The 22,959-nt window shown below is 37.3% G+C and overlaps 1 protein-coding gene across 1 annotated transcript in view; it reads left to right on the top strand.

The window, feature by feature from the left end:
- Rp1 (RP1 axonemal microtubule associated) overlaps positions 1 to 22,959 on the top strand; it is a 388,520-nt gene that overhangs the window by 198,882 nt on the left and 166,679 nt on the right. Inside the window, exon 17 of the mRNA XM_063258495.1 lies at positions 1,708 to 1,839. Coding sequence (XP_063114565.1) covers positions 1,708 to 1,839 — 132 coding nt within the window. The remainder of the gene's footprint in view (positions 1 to 1,707; positions 1,840 to 22,959) is intronic.

The raw sequence follows: 22,959 nt of genomic DNA, 5'->3' as shown, positions 1-22,959 counted from the left end.
GAGGGATAGAACATCCTGGCTAACATTCCAGAAAACACCTTCCATGACCTAAATTTCTATTACTGTGTTGTATAAGGAGTATTGGTTTTGAAGAACTCAAGGCAGAATCTCAGAAGGCCAGTGTAGGAAAGGCAGAGTGGTAGGAGATACTCACTCTCACTTCAGTTTTGCTACACTGACCCTATTGTGTAGTTTCCTGAGTTTGTTTTTCACTTCTGGACTTGCACATATTTTCTCTTCGATGCTGCCTTGCACTTTGTGCATGAGTCTGTTCCAGCACTCACTCATATATCACAGGTCTTTGTTTATGTGTCCCCTCTTGGGTGTCACCTCGTCGATGCCCAAATCCATAGCTTATGCACTGATGTATTCCTAAAGCAATGGCAGTAAGTTGAAAATTTATATTCCCTTATAAATCCTGGATTTCTATATTATTTCTTTCTAGGCAAATGGAGCCTAAATTATATTTAGGAATCTTTGTTTTTTCTCTTCAAGTGTTCATGTGCTCTCAGAGAACATATTTCTAATTATTTCTGATTTTTCCTTCACTGATTTAAAATTTTTTTATTATCATACATCTCTAGTATTTCTGCATTGTATTGTAAATAAGCCATATGGAATAATCCAGTGTTTTATAGCATTTAGTATTTAAAAGCTTATTATTATCTGAACTTATTTTCATAACACTCGAGGGCTGTAAGCAGCAGGGTGGTCACGGGAAGTTTTTCATATACCAAGACTGTATACTCTGTGGCATCAGTCCGTGAGAATAAGTAACCCTCAGCCATGTTCCCAAGGTCTTCGTGAGTTTTATTTCTGAGCATCTATTATGCAATTGTGGTATTAGGAAGTAGTTGTTATTACTCATACAGAATTATATCTACTATTTATATTTATAATTTTGGTTACTGTCAAGATCTTTAAAACTTAACACTTGTAGTGTGAATTAATGTCATTTAAAAAGTAAATGCCTATCCTATCCCTGATCCTAGAGAATAAACACTGACAACTTAAACTTTGCAGTCCTAAATATAAATAGTACTTGAATATAAACTATAAAATGAAGTCTTCAGTCAACTAAGTTTGAGATAGCTATTTTTGGACAAGACCCAAAATAAAACTTGCTTCTCTGTAAAAGACCACAAAAATAGTTAATATTTTTCTTCATTTATGAATACACATATATTTCTTTTCTTTTCATATTCTAGTTAAAATCGTGTGTTTCATTTGAATGATACTTTAGTCAGTTTCTTTTTTTTGATCAAAGTAGAGTATTAAATTATCAAAGGAGTTTTCATTTAGAATTTATGAGAACACTGTAATAAGTTATTTGATTTATATTGTGATGTGAAACTTGCTTGGATTTACAAAGCAGTGAAAAGGTTTTGCTGGAAGACCACCCATGTAAAGCTTTCTTATAAGAATAAAAATCATGGGGCTGGGGTTTTAGCTCAGCGGCATAAGCGCCTGCCTTGCAAGCAGGCGGTCGTGAGTTCGATCCCCGGTACCATTAAAAAGTTAAATAATAAAAAAAAGAATAAAAATCATTTCCTGGTAACTGTGCAATGCAGAGTAAAATAATTTGACTAGGTATTGAAATGGAAACAGTGGGAAACCTTAATGTTGCGTAATTGAACAGATAGTGGGTACTTTGAGAAGAAATAAGTGATTGTGGAAGGATGATGTCTTTTAAAATCTTAATTTCAGTTGGCAGAGAAAACCCAATGGGAATGTCTGCAACACCAAACCAAGGGGAGAAGAAGATCCAGGAGTCAAAAGACCCTAAAGAATCACCAGCAGAATATGAGGCCGACAATCTCATATGCTCTGCAGCCACACGTGAGCAACAGGGCTTTTCTATTTTATTTTACTTTTTTCTTATCTTACTTTCATTTCTTTGGCTTGTCTGCATTGCTTTTTCCTGTGGCTACCTGAGGAGGAATGTTATATTATTTTTACAATGTGTTGTTATACCATATGAATTGCTTTTTAAACTGTCATCTTTTATTTTTTACATTTTAGTTTTGTATTATAAAAATTATGTTTATGTAAAAATGTGTTTATTTCTTTGTTTTAAATTTAATATTCACTCCAAAACAATAGCTTCAAAAGAAGATATTAGTATATTTTATTGTCACCCATAAGATATTTTATGAATATATTTTATGAACAAAATACAAATTCTCACCAAACAGTAAGGAGCAACAAAAAGAACCTTCATCTTTTTGCCATAGAAACTGAGGTGTGGTTAAATTACTCTGGGGGGGGGGGTGGCAGTGTAGCTCAGTGGCAAAGCACTTTTCTATGTACATGAGGTTCTGAATTCAACCCCAGAATCACACACACACACACACACACACAGAGAGAGAGAGAGAGAGAGAGAGAGAGAGAGAGAGAGAGAGAGACAGAGACAGAGACAGAGACAGAGACAGAGAGACAGAGAGAAAGAAGAGGAAAACAAAACTGCTTTAGGTTAAAAGATTTAAATGCCTAGTCTGATATTTTTTCTTGTTTCTAAATGTAGTATAAATTATTGCATTAGTCTGACTGGGCAGTATAATATGTAATTATCTGACGGGTTCTGTGCATCAGAATCTAATCAATGAAATAGTAGACCATGCTGTCTTTGAAACATATTTTGGGAAATAGAAAAATTAAAATGTTTCCATTTAAAAAGCATGTTTTGGAAATCAGTTTTTGGTTTTTTTCGATAATAGGAGAATGCTGATGTCTCATTGACTAGCCTATAGTATTATCACATCAACCATGGGGATATTAATATTTTAACTGTTGCTTCTTTGGACCTGTTTCAGTGTTAAATCATGAATCGATGGAACAGTGTGAAGAATTACACTGCATGAGAAGCACGTGCTTAAATTTTTCACAGAAGAATCCATTTTTTTCTCAGAAAACAGTGGCACCTACATTACACATGGCCACCTCAAACAAGATTTGCCTTAGATGAGAGCAGCATGCTAGCTAAAATTCCTAGGACTAGGTACCTTTTATTTCAGTGAGTGACAAATGCTTGAGAGAAAACCCTCTGCATGGTTTTGGAATATTTTTCCTTTTGAAATCTTTTTAAAATGTTATCATTTTAACATTTTAAGGCATGGAAAACATAAATTTTTTAAATTAAAGATGGCTAACAGTATTAGACAATTTCACTTTATTACAACAAAACATCTAAGGCAGCTAACTCACAGAAAATAATTTAGCTCATAATCTTAGGGTTAGAAGTCCAAACAAGTGCAAGCTTGTTGATGATGGCCCTTGGTTTTATCATCACGTGTGGGTACTGCGGGTGGTAAAAGAGGCAGCATACATTAGGGCAAGTGATTGCTTCCCAGATTTAAGTATATCTCAACTAAGTGGTTACATGTTAGGGCATCTTAGTTACTTCTCATTTCTGAAACCAAGTGCTTGACACAGAGTAAAAAGAGGAAAGGGTTATTTAGCTCACAGATTGTAGAATTTCCATTTGTAGCTGGCTGACTTCAAGGCAAAGCAGCATGACAGAGGGGCATTGGAGAGGAGGACAGTCCCTGGCTAAGCAGGGCAGGCAGAAGGCAGCAAGGATCAGGTGACAAAGGATGACACTAGCTCTCTTTCAGTCCCCTATGTTTTAACAGGCTGCCTGCCCTGAGGAGGACGGCACTGCACCCTTAACCTAGCATCACACCCGAATCAATTCCAGCCTCACATCCTCGATCCCATCCTCATACACCTTAGATCCAGCTATCTGCGTAAGCAGTGCCTATGAATGCATGACCTTTGGGGTGACATCTGACACCAACCATAAATAGAAATGGGTAAGGAGGAATGGAGCAAGGGAGTAGGGAAGGAGAGAGGGAAAAGCAAAAGAAGGAAAAGAAAGAGGAGGAGGAAAGAGAGAGACTCGAGTCACACAGCCCCTGTAAGTTTATGACCCTGTGATCTCCTAAAGGGTCCTCCCTCCCAAAGTTTCCATCACTTACCAATGTGTCACCATGGGGACACCACACCATTAACATGAAGATCTTTATCAGGCACAACCCTCATTCAAAGCATAGCACTAAATACTTCCAAAAATGATAAACTTAGGCCTAGTGATAAATATAGAACTTATAAGATCATTCTTTTATTTAACCAATCACTAAATATGCATTGTGTGCCTCAGTAAATGTCAGGCGCAAAGAAATTGATGAGCAAAATGAACTTGGTCAGCTCTCTTGAAGTTTATAAGTCATTAGGTCAGATAAACATTAAACCACACAAAATATAGGGTAAAAGTGGATATTTGAGATGAAGAAAAAAATCTAGAGTGTTCTAGGTACAACATAAAATTTGAGCCATTAATTTAACATAAAAGATTTTTGTAGTTAATGGAAATACAATTGAAAGTAGGATGAGTCAAAGACTGAGAAAAGGGACTGTAAACTTAAACTTTATTCATGAGCTATTTAAAACACTGACATATCAAAAACTTTAGGCTTGAATGTGAAATCTTAGGACTCTAGATGACAAAGCTCCTCTAACACCTCCTCAAATGCCATCTACAAAAAGTTCATAATTTGTTTAAATTTTACCTTTTTTTGTTTGCAGTGGAAATGATGCTATAAACATCCAGGGGTTTCATTGGGAAACAAAATACCTTCTTATGTAATTACACTGTCTCTTTTTTTTTTTTCATTGCTGAGACAAAATAGCCAACACCCAAAGTTAAAGGAGGGAAGGTTTACTTAGCTCACAGTTTGTAGAGGTTTCACTCCATAGTCAGCTAACTGCAAGGCAGGGTGGGATGGCAGAAGGCATCACAGAGGAGAAATAGTTCAAGGGAAAGGAGGACAAACAGAAGGTAGCAAAGTAGCAGGAGCTTCTTTCTATCACTTATTTCCATCCAGGCCACCTGACTTTTGGGTGGTGCCAGCCATACAAAAAGTATGGCACCCTTAATCCCAGTATCATACACCCTATTCCTGCTATCTATGAAACTCTCCATCTATGACCACGGGGCTTTGGGGGACATCTAGAAACAACGTAAGTGATAACAGTTACCTAGAAGGCTTTCATTTATTACTGACTAGTTAGATAGTGAATCCCTTTGTCTTTTTAAACTCCTGCTAAACAATTTCAGTAGCTAAAAGGTGTTTTATGCAAAAAATATGTTTTTGGTTTTATAGTTTAGCTATTATGCTAGATAAATTTGGGTTATATTAGCTATTCATATGAAAATGTGTTAAAAATATTTAAGAAAATATCTTTGTAAAGGCATGCAAAAGCAACTATTATCTCCACTTTTCGAACACTTTCAGATATCTATCATATCTCTTTAGAGATTAGGAACTGTAGACAAAGTAAACATCCTCTTTTTATTCAAAATGCTTATTTATGGAGAGGAGGAGCTGGGCAGATCTGGGGTGCCCTCACCGGCCTCTCTGCGTGTCTGGAGGACTCTGGATATCTCCGCCCAGACTGCTGGAGTTCCCCCAGGCTTCCAGGTGCAGTAAAGGGGCGAGGTGGGTTTGAGGCTATCACATCAGCCTCCCCATTCCGGCTCCACTTGGAGACCTGCTGAGCTGCCAACGGATGGGCGGGCCCACACTATCAGCCTAGCCCAGCCTGTTTAGCTGCCGCGCCTGGACATAGGTCTGCAGAGGAGGAGCTGGGCAGATCTGGGGTGCCCTCACCGGCCTCTCTGCGTGTCTGGAGGACTCTGGATATCTCCGCCCAGACTGCTGGAGTTCCCCCAGGCTTCCAGGTGCAGTAAAGGGGCGAGGCGGGTTTGAGGCTATCACATCAGCCTCCCCATTCCGGCTCCACTTGGAGACCTGCTGAGCTGCCAACGGATGGGCGGGCCCACAATATCAGCCTAGCCCAGCCTGTTTAGCTGCCGCGCCTGGACATAGGTCTGCAGAGGAGGAGCTGGGCAGATCTGGGGTGCCCTCACCGGCCTCTCTGCGTGTCTGGAGGACTCTGGATATCTCCGCCCAGACTGCTGGAGTTCCCCCAGGCTTCCAGGTGCAGTAAAGGGGCGAGGTGGGTTTGAGGCTATCACATCAGCCTCCCCATTCCGGCTCCACTTGGAGACCTGCTGAGCTGCCAACGGATGGGCGGGCCCACACTATCAGCCTAGCCCAGCCTGTTTAGCTGCCGCGCCTGGACATAGGTCTGCAGAGGAGGAGCTGGGCAGATCTGGGGTGCCCTCACCGGCCTCTCTGCGTGTCTGGAGGACTCTGGATATCTCCGCCCAGACTGCTGGAGTTCCCCCAGGCTTCCAGGTGCAGTAAAGGGGCGAGGCGGGTTTGAGGCTATCACATCAGCCTCCCCATTCCGGCTCCACTTGGAGACCTGCTGAGCTGCCAACGGATGGGCGGGCCCACAATATCAGCCTAGCCCAGCCTGTTTAGCTGCCGCGCCTGGACATAGGTCTGCAGAGGAGGAGCTGGGCAGATCTGGGGTGCCCTCACCGGCCTCTCTGCGTGTCTGGAGGACTCTGGATATCTCCGCCCAGACTGCTGGAGTTCCCCCAGGCTTCCAGGTGCAGTAAAGGGGCGAGGTGGGTTTGAGGCTATCACATCAGCCTCCCCATTCCGGCTCCACTTGGAGACCTGCTGAGCTGCCAACGGATGGGCGGGCCCACACTATCAGCCTAGCCCAGCCTGTTTAGCTGCCGCGCCTGGACATAGGTCTGCAGAGGAGGAGCTGGGCAGATCTGGGGTGCCCTCACCGGCCTCTCTGCGTGTCTGGAGGACTCTGGATATCTCCGCCCAGACTGCTGGAGTTCCCCCAGGCTTCCAGGTGCAGTAAAGGGGCGAGGCGGGTTTGAGGCTATCACATCAGCCTCCCCATTCCGGCTCCACTTGGAGACCTGCTGAGCTGCCAACGGATGGGCGGGCCCACAATATCAGCCTAGCCCAGCCTGTTTAGCTGCCGCGCCTGGACATAGGTCTGCAGAGGAGGAGCTGGGCAGATCTGGGGTGCCCTCACCGGCCTCTCTGCGTGTCTGGAGGACTCTGGATATCTCCGCCCAGACTGCTGGAGTTCCCCCAGGCTTCCAGGTGCAGTAAAGGGGCGAGGTGGGTTTGAGGCTATCACATCAGCCTCCCCATTCCGGCTCCACTTGGAGACCTGCTGAGCTGCCGACGGATGGGCGGGCCCACACTATCAGCCTAGCCCAGCCTGTTTAGCTGCCGCGCCTGGACATAGGTCTGCAGAGGAGGAGCTGGGCAGATCTGGGGTGCCCTCACCGGCCTCTCTGCGTGTCTGGAGGACTCTGGATATCTCTGCAACCAGGGAGGGTCCACAGGTTCCTGAAGCACTACGGCCTGTGGTGAGTACCCTAACCCGGCTGCGATTGAAGAACTGTGGAGCTTCCAAGGGGCAGGTGGGCGCACAGTGTCCCTGAGGCCCAGCTTGTCTGGAACTGCGGAGTTCTGAGCAGGCAGAGGAGAGCCACTAGTTCTGTAGGCCCAAAGGCTTGGGGTAGCGTGGTGCCAGAGTCTCAGTAGCTCCAAACATAGAAGGGGATTTTCAACAGATCCTGAGGAAGCTTTCAAATAACACTTGAAACACAGAAATATAGGAAAATGACAAAACGAAAGACTAAATTACAACCTCAAACCTCCAGCCCATCTCAAGAAACCCTAGGAGCGATGTATATAGAAGAAAATATATCCCATCCACCTCATATATCGGACACAATAGCCACTGAAATTGACAAGCAACTCCAGGAAGCTTTAAAGAAATTCAAACTCGAAATAATCTCCCAGATAAAAGAAGAAATGATAAAAGAAATGAAAGAGATTCTAAATATATCTAAAGAAAACACAGATAAAAAATTGGAGGAACTAAACAAAAAGATAGAATCCCTAGACGAGCAATATAAGAAACAAACAGAATACATAATGCAGATGCACAGAGATATACAGGAAATAAAAAACTCCACTGAAAGTTGTAAAAACCGCCTTAATGAAAGTGAAGATAGAATTTCAGACCTTGAAGACAGGATTGCAGCTAGTGAACAGGAAAGGAAAGATCTTTTGAAAATAACAAGGAATCAGGAAACAACAATTCAACAACTGCAGGACGATGCAAAGAAGAATAACATAAGAATGATAGGGATTAATGAAAGAGAGGGAGACAACATGAAAGATGTCAGGAGGATATTTAGAGAAGTAATAGCTGAAAATTTCCCAAGCATGAGATCAGAAACTGACATCAGAATCAGTGAAGCATATAGAACTCCAAACAGTCATAACCAAAATAAAACTACACCCAGACATATAATAATCACCATCCCAGAAATCCAACACAAGAATAGATTATTAAAAGCTGTCAGAGAGAAAAGACAGATCACTTATAAAGGAAAACCTATCAGAATCACAGCAGACTTCTCAGCACAAACAATAAAGTCAAGAAGAGCATGGAGTGAAGTATTCCAGATCCTAAAGCAAAACGATTTCCAACCGAGACTGATATATCCTGCAAAACTATCATTCAAAATAGATGGTGCAATACGATACTTCCATGACAAAGAACAGCTGAAGAACTTCATGAACACCAAACCAATCCTGCAAAAAATATTGAAAGACAGTTTAGATATACAAAGGAAAAAACCACTAAGCAAAGCAAATAATTAAACAGAACAGAAAGATAAAGATGCAACAGCAGAGAGATAACATTCCTACAATTAACCAGCATTTAACAGTAATAACCATTAATGTAAATGGTCTCAATGCACCAATTAAAAGAAACAGACTAGCAGAATGGATCAAGAAACAAAATCCAACCATATGCTGTTTACAGGAAACCCATCTAACCCAGAAGGATACTCACAGACTGAAAGTCAAAGGATGGAAAACAATTCTCCATGCAGCAGGAATCCAAAAAAAGGCAGGAGTAGCCATTCTGTTTGCAGACAACGTGAACTTTAAACCAACAATGACCATAAAGGACAAAGAAGGTCACTACATACTCGTAAGGGGAAAACTCCAAGAGGAAGAGATAACTATCTTAAATATATATGCACCAAACTCCAGAGCACCCAGTTATATAAAACAATTATTAACAGAAATGAAAACTCAAATTATCAGTAACACAATTGTAACAGGAGACCTTAATACACCACTGACACCAAGGGACAGATCAACCAGACAGAAAATGAGCAAAGAAATAACAGAACTGAATCACACCTGTGAACAAATGGGTTTGATAGACATATACAGAATGTTCCACCCAACAACATCAGAATACACATTCTTCTCAGCAGTACATGGATCATTTTCTAAAATAGACCATATATTAGCTCACAGAACATATTTAAGCAAATGCAAAAAAGTTGAAATCATCCCTTGCATATTATCAGATCATAGCGCTCTGAAATTAGAAATTAATGACAAAAGATACTGCAAAAATTCCACAAACACATGGAAACTAAGTAACACACTCTTGAGTAATCAGTGGGTCACAGAAGAAATTAAAGAAGAAATTAAACAATACCTAAAAGAAAATGAAAATGCAGATACAACTTACCGGAATCTGTGGGATGCAATGAAAGCCGTTCTGAGAGGAAAATTTATTGCACTGAGTTCCCACATCAGGAAAACAGAACGAATACAAATAAATAACTTGATGCTACACCTCAAACAGCTAGAAAAAGAAGAGCAAGTCAAGCCCAAAGCCAAAAGAAGAGAGGAAATTATAAAAATCAGAGCAGAAATCAATGCAATAGAGACTAAGAAAACAATCCAAAGAATCAACGAATCAAAGAGTTGGTTCTTTGAAAGAATAAATAAAATTGATAAGCCCCTAGCCAACCTTATTTAAAAAAGGGAAGAAAAAGCTCAAATTCATGCAATAAGAAATGAAAAAGGAGAAATCACTACAGACCCAATAGAAATACAGAGGATCATCAACACCTATTTCGAAAACCTCTACTCTCAAAAGTTTGATAACACAGAAGAAATAGACAGATTCTTAGAAGCATATGAAGTACCAAAGCTAGATCAAGAGGATATAAAACTGTTGAATAACCCAATCTCTGCTAATGAACTTGAAAATGTAATTAAGGCCTTACCCACCAAGAAAAGCCCAGGCCCAGATGGATTCACTGCAGAATTCTACAAGAAATATAAAGAAGACCTAATGCCGACACTCCTCAAACTATTCAATGAAATTGAAAGGGAAGCAATCCTTCCTAAGTCATTCCTGGAAGCAAACATTACTCTAGTACCAAAACCTGAGAAAGACCCAACTATAAAAGAGAACTATAGACCGATCTCCCTAATGAACACAGATGCAAAAATCCTCAATAAAATATTGGCAAATAGGATCCAGCAAATCATCAAGAAGATTATACACCATGACCAAGTGGGATTCATCCCAGGAATGCAAGGATGGTTCAACATACGCAAATCAATAAATGTAATCCACCATATCAATAAAGCCAAAAATAAGAATCACATGATCATTTCTATAGATGCAGAAAAAGCCTTCGATAAGGTCCAACACTTATTCATGATAAGAACTTTACAGAAAATTGGAATAAATGGTCTTTACCTCAATATAATAAAGGCCATATATGACAAACCAACAGCCAGCATCATACTAAATGGCCAAAAATTGAAAGCCTTTACTTTAAAATCGGGCACAAGACAAGGATGTCCTTTATCACCACTCCTATTTAATATAGTACTGGAAGTACTAGCCAGAGCAATTAGGCAAGAAAGAGAAATAAAAGGGGTAAAGATAGGAAAAGAAGAAGTTAAATTATCATTGTTTGCAGATGACATGATACTCTACATAGAAGACCCCCTAAACTCCATTGAAATACTCTTAGATACAATAAATAAATTCAGTAATGTGGCTGGATACAAAATCAATACTCAGAAATCAATAGCATTCCTATACACAAACAACAAAATTACAGAGAGGGAAATAAGAGAAACTGGACTATTCACATTAGCAAGCAAAAAAATGAAATATTTAGGAATTACTCTTACGAAAGAAGTGAAAGACTTATACAGTGAAAATTATAATACACTGAAAAAGGAAATTGAAGATGATCTCAGAAAATGGAAAGACATCCCTTGCTCATGGATAGGAAGAACAAACATTGTGAAAATGGCCATTCTCCCAAAACTGTTATACAGATTCAATGCAATCCCAATAGAAATTCCATCAACATACCTTATAGATCTAGAGAAATCACTCCTAAATTTCATCTGGAACCAGAAGAGACCCAGAATCGCAAAGGCAATTCTAAGCAGCAAAGACAAAGCAGGAGGCATCACAATCCCTGACTTGAAGTTATACTACAAAGCAACAGTAGTAAAATCAACATGGTATTGGAATCAAAACAGAGCCGAAGATCAGTGGAATAGATTAGAAGATACAACCACAACTACGAACACACTCAACCACCTTATCTTTGATAAAGGAGCCAAGCAGGTTCACTGGAAGAACGACAGTCTCTTTAATAAATGGTGCTGGAAAAACTGGCTCTCCATTTGCCGAAAACTAAAGCTAGACCCATGTCTATCACCATGTACTAAATTAAAATCTAAATGGGTCAAAGATCTGAATATTAAAACAGAAACACTAAATCTATTGGAAGACAAATTAGGTAGAAACCTTGGAGACATAGGAGTAGGTAAAGAATTCATGAACAGGACTCAAACTGCACGGGAAATACTTCCCAGAATCAATAACTGGGACCACTTCTTATTAAAAAGTTTCTGCATGTCAAAAGAAATCTGCAGCATAGTGAAAAGAAAACCCACAAACTGGGAAAAGATTTTAGTGAACTCTCTCTCAGACAAGGGCCTCTTGTCTAAAACATATAAAGAATTAAAGAAACTCAGACCTCCAAAATTCAAAGATCCAATCCAAAAATGGGCATCTGAGATGAATACCCAATTCTCAGATGAAGAAATGCAAATGGCAAATAAATACATGAAAAAATGCTCATCATCATTGGTCATTAGAGAAATGCAAATTAAAACCACACTGAGATACCATCTCACTCCTGAAAGAATGGCCAGGATCAAGAAAACCGGCAACAAATGCTGGAGAGGCTGTGGGGAAAAGGGAACTCTCCTGCACTGCTGGTGGGAGTGTAGACTGGTACAGCCTTTGTGGAGATCTGTCTGGAGATTTCTCAAAAAGTTGGGACTGGAAGTCCCATTTATTCCAGCTATTCCACTTCTAGGCATATTCCCAGAAGAACTGAAAGCATCACACCACAGTGATATATGTGCACCTATGTTTATAGCAGCACAATTTGTAATCGCCAGATCATGGAAACAACCCAAGTGTCCATCAACTGAGGAATGGATAAAAAAGTTGTGGTATTTCTATACAATGGAGTATTATTCAGCTATAAAGAAGGATCACATTGAGATATTTATCAATAAATGGGCGCAGCTTGAGACCATACTCATAAGTGAAATAAATCAATCTCGCATGTGTGAATACCGAATAGTTTCCCTAATGTAAGTAATGATTCAAATATATAAAAATATGTGGTAATCATGATTCCCCATTAGGTGGCCTTGGAGCCTTATAAAGTTTTCACTCATTAATTAGAAAGGCTTTATTCTGGGCTTCTTGATTTGAAAAATATTTGAAGCTAGAGTATATGAAGTTTTATCCAAATATTTCAAGGAAAAAGACACTATGGTAACTACTATTAAGTCAGGTTATATGGTGGTGAAGTACTAGGTTGTTGAAACAGTCATGCTGTGACCTCTATTGTTATATTGTTATGTCCTGTTTTATCTCAATCTCCCCCTTATTGTTTTAAAAAAATTAGTCATTTCTTATGTTTGTCTTAATTAAAGAAAAAATTCAAATAATTAGGATATATAAATAATAACTCTTTTTGATTTCCTATTAACTTGTTTTGAAGTCCTGTAGTACTCCCACGATCTTGTTTTGACTGATTAGACTCTGTTCCATTCTATATGGTAGTATCAAGTTTGAAGACATAGGCAACTACTTTGAAGACAATAAGATTCACTAAGATACCCATTCTGGTTTGACTATTGTCTTCTTTGGAAGTCCTGTAATGTTTACAATGCCTAAGTTGTATTGGTCTTGTTCTCTACTGTTTTGTCCAACTTTATAATATCTAATGAGATAGACAATTCTTTTTAAGGAAACAAGGGACAACGTTGATAACCATAGTTGATAAACTTGTACTGTGTTCTACACCATGTGCCATGTCTATCCTTGGTATTGACTGACAGCTTTGTTTTGCCATATTTGACTGTATTCTCCCCCCCCCTCCCCAAAAGTAATAAGCACTAAGGAGTAATGAAATCCAAAGTGTGTGAATTTTGTTGTAAAAAAGAGAGGGGAAGAAAAAAAAAAGAGCTCTAACGGATATAACAGCAAGTGTGTTTAGGGGTGATAAATAGCTGACTGTATCAATGTTTGTGGATCATTGAACACAGCTGTTTGCAGTCTACCTGTTTGAATGTCCACCTTGTATTCTTTGATGCTGTGATTTGAGGAACTATTTTCAAGATGATAATATGTAATATACTAACAGGTGATTTCTTACTGTTATGTTTTTTTTTGTTTGTTTGTTTGTTTGCTTTGTTTTTGTTTTGTTTTGTTTTGTTTTGTTTTGTAGTTCTGTATTACGTGTACCCTTACACCGCTTTGGTTTGTTTTGTGTTTTTCTCTTTTTCCTCTTAAATAAAAAAAAAAAAAATGCTTATTTATGAAAAAGGAAGTTGAAATGTTTTCTCATTTATATCAGGGGAGCATAAGTAGTAATAGTTATGTTATAGTACTAAACAGGAGAGCATTACCATTATGTTTGTAGTGTTTTCCTTTAGGTTAAAATTGAATTCTAATACTAGCCTTGTTATAATGGAGGAAGTGAGGAAGAAGTTTTTTTTTTTTTTTTTTAAAGAAAACCTTTTTTATGTTGAACATCAAGCTTCCACAAATGTAGAGAAAATGAAATAAGGAATCCCCTTAATCTATGGCCCACCTTCAACAATTATCAACATATACCCAGCTTTGTTTTATTTCTCTTATAGTTATACTATATAACACAATTTATTTTAGATTATTTTAAAATAAATCTGAGACAGTATCATTTCCTTAGTAAATACTTTGGAGGCTCATATTTTGAAAATTATTTAAGTGAGAGTATATATTATTGCTGCATACATTTTAGTTTAGAAACATTGTATCTAAACATGTTAAACCAGATACCGAAAGAGAAGACATGATTTGATGTTCTGAACTAAAACCATAGTAGAAATCTTCAATATTTCCTCTTAGTTTTACATATGAGAAAATTAAAGTCCAGTAAGTGACCATGATTTGAGTCCCACATCTAGCTACTTGTGTCTGTGTGCAGGCATTTGACTAGGGCAGTACGGCAGTCATCCTGTTCTTTGTCTGTTTGTGATGGTATCCAGAAGTGTTGCTGAACCAGACTTAATCTGTGCTGAAGTCTCATCCATTGCATATTCTTTTCTTAAACCAATTAGGTGCCAGAACTGTAAAATGCAATAATATATGGGCCAAAAAAGAGAGAAATCTATTATCCAGTTTTTTTTAGAAGTAGCTGTCAGTGATTATTTTGAAAAAATGTAAAATGTATACAAATATTAAAATATCGTTATATTGCCCTCAAAGAACACTTTAAATTATTTATGTTTGTATATAGATACACACACACACACACACACACACACACACACACACACATATATATATATATATACATATTATGTTGGGTATTCAATTTTGTAATCAGTTAATATCATTTTTGTAATATTCTTTTATAAAATAATTTGATAAATACATAATCTATTTGCAAACATAACATATTTACCTACCTGTCTGCAATAACCCACAATGGACACTTACCTGTATTTTATATTATTTGTAGTCATTTGTTTACTTAATTATTTGACACAGGGTGCCTCTATATAGTCTAGACCAACCTTGAACTTGCTATGTAGCCCTTGAGCACCTTAAATTTCTGATCCTTTGCCTCAGCCTTTCAAGTGCTGGGATCATGGACCTCACCTGGCTATATTATTCTTAAGAATAATTTCTAGAACTGGGTTACTATTTTTTAGATTACACTAATTCTTATTAGTATGCCCTTTTTAATATAAAAAACAATTAAGAATGAAGTATGGGTTTTTTTAATACTGGTTCTTTTGTGTTAAATTAAAATGTGAAAGTAGTGTCAGCTTTCACTTATTTTTATATCACTTTTCATTTGTTCATTGAAAATTTGAAGGAATCTTTCATTTGATCAAGTAAATGAACAAGTTTACATGAAAAGTTCAGGAATAAACCATATATTTCAGCCAATTTTAATCACTGGAATGTACGTCTCTGTTTTGAATAGAAAGCCTACTCATAAATTCTTTATGAATTCTATAAAAATTCAATATAAATATAAGTACAGTATAGAACAACTCTTGTTTTTTCTTAGTACAATCTGATTTTTTCTTACTGGATTTTTCATACACACAAAAGTGGATTCTTAGTGTTTCATTTTAGTGGTGCCTTAGTTCACAAGCACAATGCTTTCCATGATTCTGGTCATGAACTGAACTGTGGACCAAAACATTTACTCATGAACCTAACCACTGATTTTGATTTGGTTCATTCAACTTGGTTTGTGACCAAAATTATGGAAAGGATCAAGTTCACAAAACAAGTCACCACTATAGCTTCTTTCTGTTTTAAAACTTTTTCAGAAAATACAGTTTATAGGCTTTACTTTTATGGCTGTTTCTTTTGAAGTCTTAATCTGCAAATCTATCTCTCTGAGCAGTTCGGAATAGTGACATTTCTTTAATTTGGTCCTGATACATCAGCTAATGAGCCTTGACTTGTCTTTATTGCATTCTTGGTAGATACTGTAATCATGAAGATGTTTTATGTGTAATACCATATCAATGCAAAATATATAAATGATGTGTTTTTTTTATTAAGAGGTAGATGTTTATCTTGATACTGATTTGAGGTGTGAGTGAGGGATCAATATTGATGTCAGCATTCACACCTGTAGGGTTATCTTTGATTATTTGAATTTGTTTTCTGTTTATTAGTTTTTCCTACCAGCTTTGTACATCTTGTGTTTTGTATATGTGACTTCTATTCCTTAAATTGAGAAACTGATGAATTCTCTCTTAATGACTTTTTCCTTTAATTTTTTAGAAGTAGATATTTTTCCACTGCAAGATATCTATGGGAAGATTTCATTAGCTTCTTACATTTTTACATGATTTTACTTGTTTTTGAAATTGATTTAAATGTGATTCCTTTTCTGATATTGTGTCATCAAGTGGTAAAGTACAATTGTTTTCAATTGTTACTTCATACAGGCTAAGATGCAAGTAAAACCTTCTTTTATGCATCAATAGCCATATTAAAATGTATTTATTATGACAATTCACTAGTTACACTGAAAGGATTCATAAGTGTGCTGTACTTAGTACAGATTCCTTATGGTGTTTACAGGAATGTAAAAGACATAGGAAAGTGATAGGTCAAAATATGACATATAAATTTATGCCCTTGTAGATGTGAAGACTTACTATGCTTTCAGTGTAGACATTTATGCTGGAAATCAGGCATCAAGTATGTTTTTATAAAGTAATAAACTGAATGATGTTTTCTAAAAATTTTGAATTTTATTTTAAAGACATTAAGACAAAAGAGGACAGAACAAAGCAGATCAGAACAGAACAATGTAAGCAACACAGCACTTCCAATAAGATAACTGGATATTAACAGTAGCTACCATAATGTCTCTTTTTTTGAAATAGTTGAGCATACCTTCATATACAATAGTATCAAACATAACAAAATAGTATAACACCATTCAAGAGAATGAAAGTATTAAAGGACATTCAGAACCAAATAACAGAAAATGAACAATGCCTACTATATTATCTCATTTTCTATAAAAAATTGTTTATACTATCACACATATTAAAATCCAATGAGACACAACATGATAGAACCAACGGAAACAGAAGAACAAAAGCATGATAGGACTTCAAAGCAAGATGATATTAAATCAGCAATGGCTGCCACAATGTCTTCTTTTCTTCAAAGTAGCTATTCATACCACCACACATAATAAAATCAAACAAAACAGAATAAAACCAATCCAACTAATGAATGAAAATGTTATAAGGCTTCAAAATAATGTAAGGGGAATCCTGATTACCATAAACTCTTATGTACTCTTCCCATTTCTTACAGTAGGAAGACTATATGGTAATTATCCATGTGAGTTCCATATTTTGCTTGTGAGTATGGTCACAAGTTGCGTCCATGTATTTATAAATATCTCAATGTGATCATTATTTATAGCTGAGTAGTACTCCATTGTATAAAAGTACCACAACTTTTTTATCCATTCCTCAGTTGATGGACACTTAGGTTGTTTCCAAGATCTGGCTATTACAAATTGTGCTGCTATAAACATAGGTGCACATATATCACTTTGGTATGATGTTTTCAGCTCTTCTGGAAATATGACTAGAAGTGGAATAGCTGGATCAAATGGGACTTCCAATCACAGCTTTTTGAGGAACCTCCAGACTGACCTCCACAATGGTTGCAACAATCTACACTCCTACCAACAATGCAGAAAAGTTCCTTTTTCCCCACAGCCTTGCCAGCATTTGTTGTTTTTGGTTTTCTTGATCCTGGCCATTCTTTTAAGAGTGAGATGGAATCCTAGTGTTGTTTTAATTGCATTTCTCTAATGACTTATGATGCTGAACATTTTTTCATGTGTTTATTTGCCATTTGTATTTCTTCACCTGAGAACTGTGTATTCATCTAAGATGCCCATTTTTGGACTGAGTCTTTGAATTTGAGGGGTATGATTTTTTAAAATTCTTTATACGCTTTAGACAGAAATCCTTTGTCTGAGGGACAGTTCACTAAGATTTTTTCCCAGTTTGTGGGTTTTCTTTTCATTGTGCTGGAGATTTCTTTTGACATGCAGAAACTTTTTAATAAGATGTGATCCCAGTTATTGATTCTGGGAAGTATTTCCTATGAGGTTTGATTCCTTGTCATGAATTCTCTCCATACCCCTATGTCTTCAAGATTTTTACCTATTTTGTCTTCCAACAGATTTAGTGTTTCTGGTTTAATATTCAGATCTTTGATCCATTTAGATTTTAGTTTAGTACATGGTGAGAGGCATGGGTCTAGTTTTAGTTTTCGGCATATGGAGAGCCAGTTTTTCCAGCACCATTTATTAAAGAGACTGTCATTCTTCCAGTAAACATATTTGGCTCCTTTATCAAAGATAAGGTGGTTGAGTGTGTTTGTAGTTGTGGTTGTATCTTCTAATCTATTCCATTGATCTTTGGCTCTGTTTTTATTCCAGTACCATGTTGATTTTATTACAGATTCTTTGTAGTATAACTTTAAGTCAGGCATTGTGATGCCTCCTGCCTTGCCTTTGCTGCTTAGAATTGCCTTTGCTATTCTAGGTTTCTTCTGGTTCCAGAAGAATTTTAGGAGTGATTTTTCTAGGTCTAGGAGGTATGTTGATGGAATTTTCATTGGGATTGCATTAAATCTGTATAACAGCTTTGGGAGAATGGCCATTTTCACAATATTTATTCTTCCTATCCATGAACAAGGGATGTCTTTCCATATTCTGAAATCTTCTTTGATTTCTTTTTCAGGGTATTAGAATTTTCCCTGTATAAATATTTTACTTCTTTCATGAGATTAATTCCTAAGTATTTCATTTTTTTTAGATGCTAGTATGAAGGGTGTGGTTTCTTTTATTCCTTTGTCAGTGATTTTGTTGTTAGTGCATAGGAATGCTGTTGATTTTTGAGTATTGACTTTGTATCCAGCTACATTGCTGAATTTATGTGTTATATCTAGGAGTATTTCAATGGAGTTTTGGGGTCTTCTATGTAGAGTATCATGCCATCTGCAAATAATGATAATTTCTTCTTTTCCTATCTATATCCCTTTTATTTCTCTCTTGTCTAATTGCTATGGCTAGTATTTACAATACAATATTAAATAGGAGCAGTGATAAGGGACATCCTTGTCTTGTGCCTGATTTTAAGGTAAAGGCTTTCAGCTTTTGGCCATTTAATATGATGCTGGCTGTTGGTTTTCATAGATGGCCTTTATCATATTGAGGTAAATACCACCTATTCCAATTATCTGTAAGGTTCTTATCATAAATGAGTGTTGAAACTTATCAAAAGCTTTTTCTGCATCTATAGAAATGATCTTGTGATTCTTACTTTTGGCTCTATTGATATGGTGGATTACATTTATTGATTCATGTATGTTGAAGCATCCCTGCATGCCTGGGATGAATTCCACTTGGTCATGGTGTATAATCTTCTTGATGATTTGCTGCATCCTATTTGCCAATATTTTATTGAGGACTTTTGCATCTCTGTGTTCATTAAGGAGATTGGCCTGTAATTCTCTTTTTTATTTTCTCAGGTTTTGGTTCTAGAGTAATATTTGCTTCCAGGAATGATTTAGGAAGGATTGCTTCCCTTTCAATTTCATCGAACAGTTTGAGGAGTGTCAGCATTAAGTCTTCTTTGTACTTCTTGTAGAATTCTGCCGTGAATCCATCTGGGCCTGAGCTCTTCTTTGTAGGTAAGGACTTAATTACATTTTCAATTTCATTAATAGAAATTGGGTTATTCAGCAGTTTTACATCATCTTGATCCAGTTTTGGTACTTCATATGTTTCTAGTTATCTGTCCATTTCTTTTGTGTTATTGAACCTATGCCAGTATAGATTTGTGAAATAGGTGTTGATGATCTTCTGTATCCACAAAGTCTGTAGTGATTTTACCTTTTTCATTTCTTATTGCATGAATTTGAGCTTTTTCTTTCCTTTTTTAATAAGGTTGGCTAGGGTCTTATCAATTTTATTTATTCTTTCAAAGAACCAACTCTTTGATTCACTGAGTCTTCGGATTGTTTTCCTAGTCTCTATTGCATTAATTTTTGCTCTGATTTTTATAATTTTCTCCCTTCTTTTGGCTTTGGGCTTGACTTGCTTTTTGTGTTAGTTACTTTTTGCTCATTGCTGAGACAAAATACCTGAAGCCCAAAGTTGGGGAAGGAAAGGTTTATTTCTTACAGTTTTTGGAGGTTTCAGTCCACACTTAGTTGGCTCCAAGGCAGGCGGGCATGGCTGGGCCACAGTTCATGGTGGCTGCAAAAAGCAGCAGGAACCAGCAAAGAGCAAGACATAGCTTCTTCCTGCCATTGCATCACATCCTGGCTCCACCCCTATGTGTGTGTAACACTGACACCATCAACTTAAGCACAAGACAATGAACCAATCACAAATGCACAATGCAAACTCATGAGGCCTGGGGGACACAGACATAAACCATGACACTTCTTTTTCTAGATGTTTGAGATGCAGCATCAAGTTGTTTATTTGTTTTTGTTCTGTTTTCCTGATATGGGAACTCAGTGCAATAAATTTTCCTCTGAGGACTGATTTCATTGCATCCCAGAGATTCTGATAAGTTGTATTTGCATTTTCATTTTCTTATAGGTATTGTTTAATTTCTTATTGAATTTGCTCTGTGACCCACTGATTGCTCAAGAGTGATTATTCAATTTACATGTGTTTGTGGTGTTTTTCAGTTTCTTTTATCATTAATTTCTAGTTTCATGGTGTTATGATCCGAAAACATGCATGGGATAATTTCAATTCTTTTGCATTTACTTAAATATGTTCTGTGGGTTAGTATATGGACATTTTAGAGAATGTCCCATGTACTGCTGAGAAGAATGTATATTCTGATGTTGTTGGATGGAACACTGTATACATCTATCAAGTCCGTTTGTTAACAGGTGTGATTCAGTTCTTTTATTTCTTTGCTGATTTTTTGTCAGGTTTAACTGTCCCTTTGTGTCAATGGTGTCAGTGGTGTCCCTTTGTGTTAATGGTGTTATAGTTGTGTTATTGCTTACTTGATTTTTCATTTCTGTTAATACTTGCTTTGTATTTGTCATCTTTAGCTCTTTGGATCATTCTTGGTTTGAAGTTCACATTATCTGCAAACAGAATAGCTATCTCCACTTTTTTTTCAGTTCTTGTTGCATGAAGTATTGTTTTCCATCCTTTGATTTTCAGTCTATGTTTCCTTTTGGGTTAGATTGGTTTCTTTTAGACAGCATATGGTTGGATGTTGTTTCTTGATCCATCATGCCAATCTGTTTCTTTTAATTGGTGAATTGAAGCCATTTGCATTAATGGTTATAACTGTTATATACTGGTTTATTTTTGACATGTTATCTTTCTGCTGCTGTGTCTTTATCTTTTCATTCTGTTTAATTGTCTGCCTTGCATAGTGGTTTTTTCCTATATGTATCTAGAATGTCTCTGAATATTCTTTGCACATTAGTTTGCTGATCATGAAGTTCTTCAGGTGTTCTTTGTCGTGGAAGTATCTTATTTGTTCATCCATTTTGAAAGGATAGTTTTGTAGGGTACCTCATTCTAGTTTGGAAGCCATTTTCCTTTAGGATCTGAAATACTTCCCTCCATGCTCTTCTTGAGTTCACTGTGTTGAGAAGTCTGCTGTGATTTTAATAGGTTTTCCTTTATAGGTGATCTGTTTTTTTCTCTCTAACAGCTTTTAATATTCTATTCTTATGTTGGATTTCTGGAATGGTGATTATTATGTGTCCAGGTGTAGTTTTATTTTGTTTATGGCTATTTGGAGTTTTATGTACTTCACTAATCTGTATGTCAGTTTTCATTCTCATGTTTGGGAAATTTTCAGCTATTACTTCTGTAAATCTTTCCTTTCCTGTTCACTAGCTGCAAATTTGTCTTTGAGGTCTGAAATGCTATATTCACTTTCGTTGAGGCAGTTTTGACAACTTTTAATGGAATTTTCGATTTCCTGTATATCTCTTTGAATCTGCTTCTTGTATTCTGTTTGTTTCTTGTATTGTTCATCAAGGGATCCTATGTTTTTGCATTGTTCCTCTAATTTTTAAACTGTGTCTTATTTAGATTTGTTCAGCATTTCTTTCGTTACTTTTATGATTTCTTCTTTTACCTGGGAGATTATTTCTAATTTGAATTCCTTTAAAGCTTCCCAGAGTTGCTTGTTTATTTCAGTTGCTATTATTTCAGGTATTCCTTATGTATGTCATATATTCAGCATATATTTTCTTCTATGTACATGCCTCCTAGGCTTACTTGTGATGGGCTAGAAGTTTGAGATTGCATTTTGGTCTTTTATCTTGTCATTTTCCTGTATTTCTGTGTTTCAAGTGATGTTCCAAAGCTTCCCCTGGGCATATTTGAAATCGCCTATTATTCCCTCAGCTCCTGGGTCTGAATAAAGGTTGCTGAATGTGGTCCACAGACCCGCAGGACTTCCTGTGCCACCTCCAGTGTTCCAGGGAGCTGGGCAGGCTCCTAACCACTGAATGATGGTCCAAAGTTCTCCCTGGGCTACCACCAATGTGCTGGAACTCAATTCATGTGATCTCAGTTCCAAGGTTGAAGGAAGGGCACTGGGGATGGTCCAGTTATCCCTGTGAAACTGCAGAGCATAGTCTAGTGCGGTTGGAAGCTGGGCAGGCACTTAACCACTGAGAATGATGATCTTGAACTCTCCCCGGGCCTGTGTCATTGTGCTCTGAATGATGTTTTGAACAGACTTGTTGCTCCCATCTCCCAGACTAATTGGAATGTGACCTTGAACAGTTGGGTCACTGGTTTCCAACTGATGTTACATTTACTTACAGAGCACAAGTTGACCAGCACAGAAACAGTTGATCAAACAGAAACAAGAACAAAGCAGAAATTCCAAATGAAATATTGAAGTTTCAAAACAGAGAATTGGATAGTATAATCTCTGGATTTCAGAAAGTTATAACGTTGGCCTTCTATATGACAAAGAAAAGCAGACTGGTACTGCTGATGTCAACAGT

This window comes from Cavia porcellus, unplaced genomic scaffold, assembly GCF_034190915.1.
Source record: "Cavia porcellus strain 051 isolate PalLab524CR breed Dunkin Hartley unplaced genomic scaffold, mCavPor4.1 scaffold_11, whole genome shotgun sequence".
Taxonomy (NCBI): domain Eukaryota; kingdom Metazoa; phylum Chordata; class Mammalia; order Rodentia; family Caviidae; genus Cavia; species Cavia porcellus.
The sequence above is the reverse complement of the archived record's forward strand: the minus strand, read 5'-3'. Positions and strand labels throughout refer to the sequence as shown.